Genomic DNA, 13,690 nt, shown 5'->3' on the forward strand with positions numbered 1-13,690 from the left:
CAGACTTGTGGAGGCCCACAGAGGCTTCCTAGTAAGACCTTCTTGAGTCTGAGCCTGAGCTTGCTTTACCCAGCAGGGCTGCATAATGGAATGCTTTTGCCACGGGAGTGGTTACCACGTGTTCTGAAGGGTCTACACTTGGCAATACGTTGTGCTTTGATCTTGAAAGTGGGGAGGTCTTTTGCCTCATGGCATTGAATAAAAAGCCCTTTGGAATAAACCTCGAGGAGACTGGGTATTGACCCAGGTCCCTCCCAAAGCTATCCTGTGTCTCTGTCTTTCTTATTGTCTCTTTCTATCATTTCCTCATTCCTCTCTCCTTCTCCTAAGGCCCCTTCGACAGGTTGGAGCTGGACTGCAGCAGACTCCCACACAGACTTGTTCAACTATTTTGATTGTTTAAATATAATATGATTCAAACTCCAAATACTTAAACCTTTTCATGATGCTCTTCAGGTACAATAGCTATTTGGTAATTTCATTCAGAAAATAGTATTTCTTAAGTTTTAGATAACACCAATCTGCAAACAACAAAACAAAAAAAGAAATACCAACAGCAGAACTTTCAGAAACATGGTTTTTATTCTCGCTGTGCTTTCTTGCTGCCCAACAGTCTTCAAAACGCTGGACTCTGAAGCTCGATGGTTCTGGACAACTGCTGAATTATATTGTTTTTAAAAAAATAACTACAATACACTTTTATTTCTTTATTCCTTTTAAAGCAGCATTATTTGCTCACATTTTGTAATAAAAATCTAAAATATTTCTAGTAGTCCCAATTGTCTTATATTTATTAAGTGTTGGCTTCATAAGATTTTCAGAAATAAGTGCACTTCTACAGAGAAAATTAATTTGAAATAAAATGAGAAATAATTGTGATCACAGCAAAACAGTTGCTTTTGAATTTTCTGAAATTTAACAACTCAAAGAGTGTGTCAGGTAGCCAGGGACTCTTCTGATCGTCAAGTAACTTACTTGTAGACTGCCAAAAGACAGGTAGCCATTACTCTTGACAGCATAGACTGTCTAAAGGTGTTCTACAGCAAAACATCAAATATAAATATGCTTCAAAATACTTAAAGATGTATACCTTGTGCAAAGCTATGCATGTGTTAGAAAGCTATGCTGTTATGGGAATAAGTGAGCCCCATCTAAGCCTCAGCAATGAAGAATCTTTTTTAATAGCCCACAGCTGGCATTTTCACTAGACTAACTGTCACCTATGGCTGAGCGGTCACTGCTGCTTCTGGACAGCCGAGGGCTTCACACACCTGCAGACTTGGCTGTTAACAACTGCCTTAACACGAAGGCTTTAATGGAAAGTGAATGTCTGTATTAAAACAGGAAACCAATAGATCTGGATCAGACACACTTTCTATATCCTTAGAAAAGCCCAAACCATAGTAAAACTTCTTTGATTCAAAACAGAGACTAGAGAAAATGTCACTATGCCCAGTGATTAGACAGACTTTTGTCACTTAAATTACATGATTCACCTGAGATATGGGGGATATACAATGGAAAGTCAGTTATTTGCTTCATCTGCACCCTGATTCATATTTTTAGCTTCCAAGGGGCAGGAACAGTCTTTCATTGCCTCTAGACAGTACTTAAGAAAGGCTTTCATGAGCAATCCCTGAAGACTGACTCCTGTTAACTCTAGCAAAGCAAACTTCTCAAAAGCCCTCCACCACCAGGAAACCTGTTCTTCCTGGTCACAGGGAGATCAAAGTGCTGTCCCTACATCACAGAAACGTAAGCTGGGTAGTTCTTCCTTACACTAGTCTCAACCTACCCGTTACCTGGACTTGACAACACTGTCACCCTGTGGAAGCCAGGTAGTTAATCACACCTGAGCTAGGGAACACAGTGCTCTGTATCCAACCTCGTCACCCTACACTAGTAAAGTCCCACTCTATAGCTGGAGTCTCTGCTGCTGCACCTCCGAAACAGGTGAGCTGGAGGAGCTCACACACCCCGTATAAGTTAAGGCAGTTATTAGAGTCATCAGTGAGATGAGAGAGCCACTGTGTCCAGTCTGCTTTCTCCAAACACTCAGTCACGGGATCAGGCTACAGTTAAGCCAGTAGACTAACAGGTGGAGAGTACTCACCAGACCCAGCAATTCACCAAAATACTTCAAGAGCTGATGGCCTTGATGGAAAAGGGGTCATCCAGCAGCAGTGTTATAAAAGCTTTTGGAAATTTGTACAAGGCATTACTCAGTCCCCCCATGAGACATTCCTCCTAATAAATCCTCATTCCATCTCCATCACAGATGATAAACATTAACCATTTGCTGAGAAGTTATTTCTCAACTACAACTTAGAACGTTGTTTTAGAGTCAAAATGCTGAGCAAGAAAAGATGATGCAATCATCGGGCAAATACCTGAGGAATCTGATGCTGACGTTTTCTGCCCAGTCTTCAGTCACTCCCGCCCCTCCCCGGCCTGTACCCGCTTCCTTTACTCCATTGTGGACTTCAACCACAGTGATGAACTAACCATGAACAGGGCTGGTCTGTTGAAAGTCTGTCATGTGGAGTGTAGCACCCCCTGGAAAGTGGAATTCCACTCACCACTGACTGCCACTGTTCAGGATCTTTGGTTCATTGGAAAACAATGGCACTAAAGCTACCAAAGGAAACAAAGGTTACCAGCAATGACACACACTGACTTTGCAGAAAGCCCAAGTGAGTCTCACTCTTGTTCTCCACGTGTCCATGGACATGATCAGAAGTTTGACATTTAAAAAAATAGTTTAATAAAAATACACTAGGTTCTACAAGCAGCTTTCATGGTCATTTATGAAACTCAACTCACCATCACCCAGTTAAAATAACGCCTGTCCTCTTGTTAAAAAAGAAGTCCTTGTATCACAAGAAAAGTAACTGACATTTGCTGAGTACAGTAGTACATCTCCCTACGTGTGCAAACAGTCGTCACCATCAGAGCAGTCAGCCTGGGAGGATGCTGGAGTGAAGGTGAGACATGTCCTCACTCTGACAGAAGGTCACCTTCCCTACCCCAGGGACTGTGAGAGCCTGACAGGAAATTCTCATGTTGACGTCAGTGTCCTTCTCCTTAGGACCGTTAGGAACCTGTCTTCACACAGAGCCCACAGCATCCAAACCAACATGGCGAATGTTCTACAGCAGCTACAGATGGCTTTCACTGATTCAAGACCCACGAGCTTTGCAGGGAAGCAGGGACACCAAGAGTGACCGACCTCAGGCTGCCACGGCGGCGTCACTGCTACGCAGTTCTGGCTGGATTAGTGTTGCAGTTGGAAGCGCAGAACACGGGCAGAATGGACCTCAACAAGCACATAGGCAGTGCAGTTAGGAGGGAATGTCCGTTCCTTTTGTTCCAGTACCTTTGTATAATAAAGTTAATACAAATAATATTAAAAAAAAAAAAAAAAAAGCCGAGCGATTCCTGCAGTTGTCTCAGAATCCAAGCCTGTTGAAGTTCCTTGGGCTGGTGAGCACCAGCATCCTGGGAGTGTCTGGTGTTGTTGCCAAGCCAGCCTGGAGATGCAGCTACCTGAGTTCTTGGCTGTGGGTGACTGTGACTGTCACTCATGATTTCCCGGCTTTCACGTACGTGGGGATGGAGCCGCGCTGGGTCAGCCCTTCGAACCTTTTGTAGGTGTAATTGAGGAAAACCCAGTCTTTGGATTTGTAGTCGGGCTCTGTGGTGTTCGGCACTAGGAGGAGAGGAAAGTTAACCAAGGGCAAAAGAATTTCATTAGTGATGTCTGTCACCTGTCACCTCACAGGTGACTGCAGCGTGGGATATGCTGGGAGCCTGTCTTACCTGGCTGTAAGATATCAGACTCGGGGAAGTCATCAAAGTTTGAGGTGTCGTCAATGCTCTTGATTTCTATAGGGATGGCTGCTGGCCTTTCCCTGAAAGAGGCAATTCATCATCCATGGTAAATTTTCTTGAACTCCTGCCCACCACTGCATGGGACAGGAAACCCAAGGGTGTCTGCTATGGATCTGAACAGTTAAGTAGATGTCAAGATAGCTGACTGTAATTTTTACTACAATGTTTACATTTACTTGGAAGTTTTACACTCTTGCACGGACTTCCTCATGCTTTTCCCCCTGTAGTACTGGAGACTGAACAACAGCAAGGCAAATACTCTACCACTAAGATAGTCTTAACCCTTCATGCTATTTTTTGTTCAGGTGAAAAAACAAGACCCAGTGAAAGGAAAATTAGAAGAGAAGGAACTTGGGGTTTTTGTTTGTTTTTTTGAGACAGGTTTTTCTCTGTGTAACCTTGGCTATACTAGAACTCACTCTTTGGCCAGGCTATCCTTGAACTCAAAGAGATCTGGCTGCCTCTGCCTTCTGAGAGTTGGGATTAAAGGTGTGTGCCACCACCCCCACTAAGAGAGGCATTTTACTGAGATTTTATAGTGGTATTGAGTATGTGGGAGACAGTGAGATCTATCTAAGTGAGTCAGGGCTACAATGTCTGAACACAGACATCTATCTGCAAAAGAGGGGCTACACATATATTTGTGATAAAATCTGAATGCAGTAACTTGTCAGTCACATAAATTTTAAGAGAACCAGAAAGGTTAAGTTAAAAAACTTTAAGTTCTAGTTATCTATTTACTTGCTATGCACACTTGCACTTGCATACATCGCAAGTGTAGAGGTCAAAGTACAACGTTCATGTACACAACACATATGCACGCACGCACGCACGCGCACACACTCCAAGTATATAGTCAAGAGGACAGCGTTCAATGCACACACACATGCACACCGCAAGTGTAGAGGTCAGGGGACAACACACACACACACCTGCAAGTGGAGTCAGAGGACAGCATTCAGGGGTTGGCTCTCTCCTCCTACCACGCAGGACCGGGGACTGAACTCAGATCTTCAGGCTTCTCTTGCTGAGTCACTTCAACAGCCCCTTATCAGCTTTTATTTATTTTTTTCCAACAAAATGTTTAAAGGATCTACTAGGTGTTAAGCCTACCAAATTATGAAAGAGCAGGTTCTGTCCATGTCTGTGTAAGAGTCATTCTTAAAGAATAATTAACTTACGTGCCTTCCCTAGAAGTCCCACTGTGTGCCCAGTACTCTCACCAGTACAGAATACACATTTTCCATCTTACCCTGAGGAACTGCTAATCTCGTCCATGGTGTGTGGTGGTAATCTAATTGTACTGAAATGTGATTTTGATTGTATGTTAATAAATAAAGTTGCCCGGGGGTCAGAGCTATTAGAGCCATAGACAGAGTGTGGCGGTGATGGCGCACGCCTTTAATCCCATAGATCTCTGTGTGTTCAGGGATACAGCCAGCATTGGAGACATATGCCTTTAAGACCTGGAGGGCTGTACATACAGACAGTGATAAGGCAGTCACGTGTTTGGGTTTACAACCAATGAGAAGGCAGAATGACTATAAAAACGACTTACACACAGGGAAATAGCTCTCTTTTGTGAAGCTAGGACCACCACAGGAGGAAGGGTGAGATTTTAGCTCTGAGCTCTGATCTCTTGGCTTTCTCTTTTACATTGGTTCTGTGTTTCTTATTTACTAAGACGGTTGGTTACATCTACAATGGTGTCCTACCTAGAACTTCTAGACCAGGCACGATGACTATGGACGTTTCATTAAGACTCAACTGAGTGAAAAGAGGGGCCTGTGTGACCCAACCTTCCCTGTCCCTACCGTGCTGTGAGTTTAGGCAGCTGCCTCAGCTCTGTGACAACAGGTGACATATGTCTCCGATGAGGCAGCCACCTCTTGTTTAGCCTTACAGTGGTTCTCAACCTCCCTGACACTGCGTCCTTGTAATACAGTTCCTTGTGCTGTGGAGACTTCAACCATAACACTTTCCGTTGCTACTTCACAACTGTAAATTTGCCGCTGTTATGATTCATTATATAGTAGGGGTTTTCTGATGGTCTTAGGCAACCCCTGTAAAAGGGTCCTGACCCACAGGTTGAGAACCACTGGTCTAGAGGAATCAGAGGCACACTCACCACAGATTCAGAAGCTCACTGCTCAGCCCAGGCCTCAGAACATACCTGATATGCCCCCAGTCTACACCCTCAAAGAAGGGGTGACCTTTGATCTCTTCTACACCACCATTCCCAATTCTGTTCTCAGAATCAGTACAAAATCTAGAAAGGGAAACCAAGTATTAGTCACATTTTTCACTTAAAACACTCTAATGTATTACTTCAAATATTTTCAGGAAGTATTTTAATTTAGTTATTGAGTTTACTGTGGGAACATGGGGAATATAAATCACCTACAAGCCTACCAATCAGATACCCAAGAAACATTCTGAAGCCATTTCTTTTCATCTCTTGTAATAATATTAAACACTGTCGACACAATAATGATTAAAGACTTTTTTTTCCACTTAATACACCAAGAAAGTTTCCCAATGCTGTTCAGTATTTTCCTGTGAGGTAATTTTTTGAGACCTGTGTATGGAGACATCAGAGTGTTACATCCATCGCTGCTGCTGAAGACTTATATGAGTTCCAATTTTTCACAACTAAAATAATACAAGAAACAGGCCTAACTCTTTGCCCCTACATGGTTATATGCTCTATTAAGTTGCTAGAAATAAAACTGCTGGTCAAAGGTCACATACAGTTTAACAACTTTATACAATATGCTGCCAGCTGGCCTCCCACAAGGGTTGTCACAGTTCATATCCTGTTGTGGGATATTTGTACACTGTGTGAAGATATATTGTTGTGATTGGTGTAATAAAAAGCTGAACAGCCAATAGCTAGGCAGGAGATAAAGGCAGGACTTCCAGGAAGAGAAAAGAAGAGAAGGAGGAATCTAGGAACACAGGAGAAGCCAGGGGATATGGAAAAGAAACAGGAGGTACAAGAAGAGAGGTAACACCACGGCATAGAACATAGATTAATATAAATGGACTAATTTAAGTTGTAAGAACTAGTTAGGAACAAGCCTAAGCTACGGGTCAAGCTTTCATTAATAAGAAGTCTCCATGTCATTACTTGGGAGCTGGCTGGAGGGACAGAGAAAGCCCTATTACAACATCCCTTCTTCCCCTCACAGCAGTGCAGACACCTCCTCCGAGCAGTCTTCTGCGTAGGTTCCTGTGTGCTCTCATGGCAGGAGCTTCTGCTTCTAATACATTTAGTCTCCATTCGTTTCTGACACACTCAGTCCTTGAAGTCTAAGAGAAGTGACACTCTGATAATATTACCAGTTGTCCAACAAGATCTCTCTTCTGAACCTCATTGTTCCACAAACTTCAAGTATTTGCATTTTGTAGGGCATTTGCTGCTCTTGCAGAGGACCTGGGTTCAATTCCTAGCACCCACACTAGGTGGCTCACAACTGCCTACAAGTCCAGTTCCAAGGGATGGATCTTCTAGCCTCTGTGAGCAAGTGCTACCCAAACACTTACACATAAAAATAAATAAAATCTTTTTTTTTAAAAGTTTGAATTTTGTAAATCCTTTTTAAAAACTGATCAGATCAGTGGCATTCTCCCTGCAAACACCTGCCCTGCCTCAGAGAAATGGATCATTTGGGCACTGGGAAGTTTTAAGAGTCACTAACCTGAGAATCAAGTCCTTGGCTTTCTCAGAGACAGGCACTTCTGGAGGAAATGCCAGTGTCTCCTTCCAGCTCATAACTTTTCTGTATGTCTCCTGAGGGGTCTCAGAGCAGAAAGGTGGGAAGCCTGGGTGTCAGGGAAACAACAAAAATGCATCAGCTTTTGTTATCAGTTCAGACCTACAAGTATGTGCCATGGGAAACAAAACAACCCAGAGTGCTCTGAAGTAACACTAGCATGCATCAATTTACTATAGAATTACTAACGAAGTCTGTAAGGATTTAAAACCCCACCTTGTCTTATCTGAACCCTACATATAGAATTTGATAAAGGAAGCCAAGCTAAATAACCATCTTCCTGCCGTAGGGTCCCTTGGCAGTTTATTGGGGACTTAACAATATGTATTTAACATTGAAGAATGTGAGAAACAGATTCAAAATGGCTCTGCTATTTTCGTGTTTAATAGCTGTAACATGGTATGTTCCAACAATGGCACCAAAAGAGATATGATCATGCACATAAACAGAACCTACCTATTAGCATTTCATACATGATCACTCCCAAGGACCACCAGTCACACAGTGTGCTGTAGCCAGTCTGCATGAAGACCTCTGGAGCAATGTAGTCTGGCGTTCCGACTGTGGAATATGCCTACAAAGGAACAGCTTGTCAAACTGGCATTCTGAACCTCTTAAGGATCACATGAGTGTGGATTATTACAGGAGGAAACACTGGACACAGGACAAGTTTTCACTTATTGGTGACTTTGTGTGTTACATGTAAAGCTGACCGACAGATGCTGAGTCAGGCACTGTGTATAGAACACAGGGTTCTGGGCTGAGGAGAGGCCCTTTGTCCACTTCAAAAGGAAGGAAAAGTGAGCCTGACTTCCCTGCTTACTACTCATGTGAGCCACTCTCTGAACTTTGGCTTCTGCTCCCCTAAGATCCAACAGCTTGATCTGAGGTAAAACAGGAAAAGGAACATGCTCTGCAAAGCCACCTTCCTTAGAACGTAATTCCAGCGTGTCACACCATGAGCTGTGTGCACGTTCCTCTTCAGTCCACATCAAACCCTACAAAATGATTCTGAAAGTCAGCAGCTCTCAACAGGGGCACTACTGTAGAAATCACTGAAAATGTGACCGCAGACGTCACTTCAAGGACCAGGGGACGAGAACGGCGCTTGGTGGGCTGAAGGGATCTCCTGACCCAGACATCGATCTCTGGGAAGCCACTGACCTGTGATGACTCTCAGTAGGAGATACAGAAATCCTCTGCCATGTTTTTATGTATTTTTTAAGATAGGGTCTCACTGTGAAGCCAGGCTGGACTCAGAACTCAGGATGCCCCTGCTGCAGTCTGTTAAGTAGTGGGTCACAGGTGAGCACCCATGCTCACCCCTCAGACAAACTTTTAAGCAGTATTCACTTCTTCCCCTTTAACAACAGGAAGACTGTAATCGTTTCTCAAATATAACATCTGATTTAAAATGGCATAATCAAAAACAGAATGAAGTTTTCCTCATTAATGCACAGCTAAGCACACTTTTAAAACTCTGAAAAGTGGGCTGGAAAGATGCTCAGCGGTTAGGAGCACTGACTGCTCATCCAAAGGTTCTGAGTTTAATTCCCAGCACACACATGGTGGCTCACAACCATCTTAATGAGATCTGGTGCCCTCTTCTGGCCTGCAGGTATATAGGCAGGCAGAAAATTGTATACATAATAAACAAATAAATCTTAAAAAATAACTCCAATGAACAAACGAACTGAAATATGCCAAGGTCATTTAGTTGTGTTGGGGGCGCCAGGCTGCTGTCACCTGACTCTAGCACGTTCCAGTCAGCAGCTTTGTCATCGCTTACTGAACTGACAAGTGTCTGCACGGTCTGGGCACTGTACAAGGAACCAGGGGAAACTCAGCTAATTACATATAATTACATAATTCTTATATCCACTAAAACAGGGAAACAACAGCGAGAGTGAGAGACACCCCACATCAGGGGCTGCACCACTGCGGGCACCCCAGGCTAACTGTAAATGAGAACAGGTCTCCTCTGCAGTCCTCTGTAGGCAGTAAGGGATAAGGCCATGGTGAAAACAGGAGTTCAAAGGAAGGTGTGGGTTAAAACAGCCAAGTCAAACACCAGGATGAGAAACACAGAGCTTGTGGCTGGTTTGGACATGGCCAAGGGCACCTGTGTTAAAACAGAGTTTAAAAGAGACTTAGGATCTGAAAGAAAGGCCAGTGTTGGTGGCCGCTGTGGCTCCAGGAGACCCTCTCCTTCAGGAGTGTATGCTGGGTTCTACGGTTCTTTACATCTGCTTGCTTCTAACTCACAGTTGAGGTAGAGATAGCTTCAAACCAACCCCACCTACCTCAGGAAGGACACCCCAGACCAACCCACTGACTGCTAACCAAGCACAACTGTGGCTTCTTTTTCGTGGGAACAGACATCTTAGTGTAATCACAGCAAGGTGGAGGCAGCAGGCTGGTCGAGTGCTCAACAGTGACCGACAGTCACGGGCAGGACCTAGTAAAGCTGCAGTCAGAGACGGAGAGAGCGGTCTTCAACCACAACTAAATGGGTGGGCAGCATGTGAAGAACTCCACAGGCTCAGCCCATGACAGCCCAGAGAACTGGCCAGCTTCAGCAACCAGTTCCTGCCACAGCCCTACCAGAGGAATCTCAACAGCCGGTCCCCTCTCAGGAACCCCCCACCACTCTACTGGGCTTCTCCCACTTTTCCTCAGTTCTCGCTGTTCTGAAACCTTCTTAACAAAACAGGCTGCTGCTCTGTTCACTCCCACACGTGTCTGAGTCTTCAATCTTCACTGGCAGGAGAGCGTGAGCTCTAGAGTCGCTGTCCCAGCTGACCTCGGAACTCTAGGTCCAGGGCACAGCATTCCTCAGAACTCACCAGCTGTCTCCTGTTCTTCTTCCAGGTCTCCGCTTTCCGCTTCGAGTTCATGTTCTGAAACGCTAATTTAACAAGACACAACAGCAATCAGAGGGGCAAACTGACAAAATAGGAAACTCACACCTACATCTGGAACGTGAGGAACTCAGGAGGAGGCCGGAGCCTCCCTGCCTCACAGAACTGAAGTTTCAGAGCCAAGGGGAAAATGTAAACTTACAGAAGTCCCTTGGTGGGTTGTGCGAGAGGTTTCTGTAGAATTCAGTCCTGTGTGCTTTCTTTAACCCCGTGCACAGACCGAAATCAGACAGTTTCACATGCCCCTAGAGCAACAAATTACAGTCAGGCCAACTACGTTAACTCTGAAAACAAAAAAGCCTCATTGTAAACTTCTTTAATGCAATTATTATAAAAAATTCTTAACCTAAAACATATATAGCTGAAAATGTGAGATCATGCATGTTTGATGATTTTCCATTTTAATGAAAAACAGAGTGAGTTTTTTTTAAAAAAGCCATTTCCCGTAATGTTATTTCAGAACAGTCACTTATACATGCCTTCTATGAAAAAACTTAGTTAATCCAAAACAACCTAAACCATGGTTGCTATCTGTAGCCAGGAAACCAGTAGTTTTTCATGGTGAGAAGCCTAAGGATTCTCTTGCCCCTCACGTGCCTTGGCATCCAGTAAAAGGTTGTCTGGCTTGATGTCCCGGTGGATGAAGCCCAGCTGGTGGATTGCGTCGATCGCCAAGACAGTCTCTGAGATGTAGAACTGTGTCTCCTCTTCCGTCAAGGTGTCCTTCTTCATCAGCAATGTCATCATGTCACCTGTGTTGAGGAAGGCAAAGCACCAAGGTACTGCAAACTGGGGTGATTCACCTCAGCTTCCTGCATCCACCCCAATTTCTCACTTTTCTGCCTCTGCCTCCTTCAGCGAATCCTACTGGTGCACGTCACCACAACCGGCTCTCACTTTTCTGATATCCTCCTCCTGCTTTGCTCACCCACAGGGGTCAACAGCTTTAATCTTTGCTGGTGTGAGATAACAGACCAGAAGCCTCAGTCACAGGTCCACTTTTCATGAACGTTAGTAACTGTCTGGAACCCTAGTGCTGGCATTATGGGTGTGTGGTAGCACATACCTAGTTAAAGGGACTCTCTTCGGACTCCCTTCATATGTACAGACTATGTCAGATCTGCAGTTTCATGATTTGCCCAGTACCTCAAACCACCCTGCAAAGTGCATGCAATGGTGTCAGTGGGGTGCATGTGAAGTTACCAGGGGCAGAGCAGAGTTCAGAAGCACGAAGCCTGAACAAGCACACCTGGAAACCAGAATTCTGTCTTTCTGGATACAGACTTACATCCCTTAGCTCTACCCTGGGCTGCAGTGAACACAGAACGGCAGTATATAAAATGTCATCCTAATAGTCCTTCAAAACTACATGGTCTGTGGCCAAATCATCTTCTATGGTTCTGGGAGGAAATACTGAAAAAACGATGGCTATGTATAAACACGCAATAAAATTCAGTAGTAAAACTAGCTGACATTCTTACTGCATAGGCAGATAAAATAATTCCATATGAAGATGAGCTCTGGTCTGCCTGCCTCTGCTATTTACCTCCAGGAAGAAACTCCATGATCAGGTAGAGATTCCGCTTGTCCTGAAAACTGTAGAACATCTTCACCACCCAGGCACCATCCGCTTCCACCAAAATGTCTCTTTCAGCTCGGATATGAGCCACCTGGATGAGCATGTTTTGAAAAGATAACTGGCCTGTTCCAATCATCCATCCCCAACAGTCATGCAGGAAGTCTGCGGTTTTAGAAAGTACTGAGACAGACGTTGATCCTCTCAATAACATGCAGACCCGAGGAAGCAGTGTGCTAGAGCTTATCTCCTTAAGGCTCTCTGCAGAGTTAGCGGACTCTGGTGTGCCGAGATGGGACCAGTGCTCTTACAGGAGGAGACAGCAGCAGTGCTCATGGGATCCCGTGTCGGCTCCACCAGACACTAAAAGCTACTGAACATTTTGACCTCGAACAGAACCACAAAACAGCAATGGCTTCTGTTGTTTATGGTCCAGCCTGTGTCGCTTTCTAATAGTAACTGAGCAAACTAACACAGACATCATAAAGTTGGAGAAGCTGAAATTTTGAGCCTGTAAACTGAAAACACTAGAATAGACTATAAATTTAGTAATATCTAGTAAGCTAACTTTCCTTTTATAACTTTCAACATCAACACTACTCTGAGTCCTCTCACAAGAGGCCTTGGGCACTGTACATGTGAGACACACCTGCTCCTTTTCAAGCATGTCAGCTTTCCTCAGGATCTTCATGGCATAGATGTGCCCCGTGTCCTTCTTCTGGACCAGCCGCACCTAGAGCACAAACATAAGTGCTTCCTTTACTGAACCTTAGAATTTACCACCAACGATATCAAAAAAATTATAACCCCCCACACACACACACTGATGGGGAGCAGGGGTCTAGTGTAGCCCAGGCTGGCCTTGAACTTATTACTATGTAGCTGTGGATGATCTTAAACTTCTGATCCTCCTGCCTCTATCTCCCAAGTGCTAAGATATAGAGGTGTGCCATCACACTTTATTTCTTGTTTTTAATTTTATTCATTTAATATTTTTATTTTATAAATAACTTAATTTCACATTATCAGCCACAGATTCCCCCGTCCTCCCTCCTCCCCCCTCAACCCCCCCCCATGCACCTCCCTCATTCCCACCTCCTCCAAGGCACACCTGATATCTATGATACTGAGTCATACAGGGCTCTTTGTGGATACTAGGCAAGCACTCTTACCAATTGACCCATGACCTCGGAGCTTAGGAACTATATTTAAACATTTATTGCATCTACTTTCAAAAGTGGTGACGTGAACAAAGCAGCTCACCTCTCCAAAAGCTCCTCTCCCTATAACCTTCAGAGACTCAAAGTCATCCAGGCCAAGTCTGGTCCTCTTGAGCCGTAAGAACTCTGTTTCTTTACGAGCATGTTGTGATCGGCGTAACTTTTTCTATTAAAAATAGAATTTAAAAAGATGATTTTAAAGTAAGGCTGTTTCAAATGCATGCATAATGTTAAAAATGATACACATAAAAATAAAGACAGGTGGTGGCGGCACATTCCTTTAATCCTAGCACTCAGGAGGCAGAG

The 13,690-nt window shown here is 44.1% G+C and overlaps 1 protein-coding gene across 4 annotated transcripts in view; it reads right to left on the bottom strand.

Moving 5' to 3' along the window:
• Positions 1–563: 563 nt before the first annotated feature.
• Stk38l (serine/threonine kinase 38 like) overlaps positions 564–13,690 on the bottom strand; it is a 68,402-nt gene continuing 55,275 nt past the window's right edge. For all 4 annotated transcript variants that reach the window (XM_028891670.2, XM_037203989.1, XM_028891671.2 and 1 more), the window contains 11 exons: positions 13,428–13,550; positions 12,814–12,897; positions 12,135–12,258; positions 11,186–11,340; positions 10,731–10,833; positions 10,514–10,575; positions 8,124–8,241; positions 7,593–7,716; positions 6,065–6,160; positions 3,820–3,911; positions 564–3,709 (listed from right to left, as the gene is read on the bottom strand). In XM_028891670.2, coding sequence (XP_028747503.1) covers positions 3,582–3,709; positions 3,820–3,911; positions 6,065–6,160; positions 7,593–7,716; positions 8,124–8,241; positions 10,514–10,575; positions 10,731–10,833; positions 11,186–11,340; positions 12,135–12,258; positions 12,814–12,897; positions 13,428–13,550 — 1,209 coding nt within the window. In that variant the 3' untranslated portion in view covers positions 564–3,581. The remainder of the gene's footprint in view (positions 3,710–3,819; positions 3,912–6,064; positions 6,161–7,592; positions 7,717–8,123; positions 8,242–10,513; positions 10,576–10,730; positions 10,834–11,185; positions 11,341–12,134; positions 12,259–12,813; positions 12,898–13,427; positions 13,551–13,690) is intronic.

Source organism: Peromyscus leucopus, chromosome 3, assembly GCF_004664715.2.
Source record: "Peromyscus leucopus breed LL Stock chromosome 3, UCI_PerLeu_2.1, whole genome shotgun sequence".
Classification (NCBI taxonomy): domain Eukaryota; kingdom Metazoa; phylum Chordata; class Mammalia; order Rodentia; family Cricetidae; genus Peromyscus; species Peromyscus leucopus.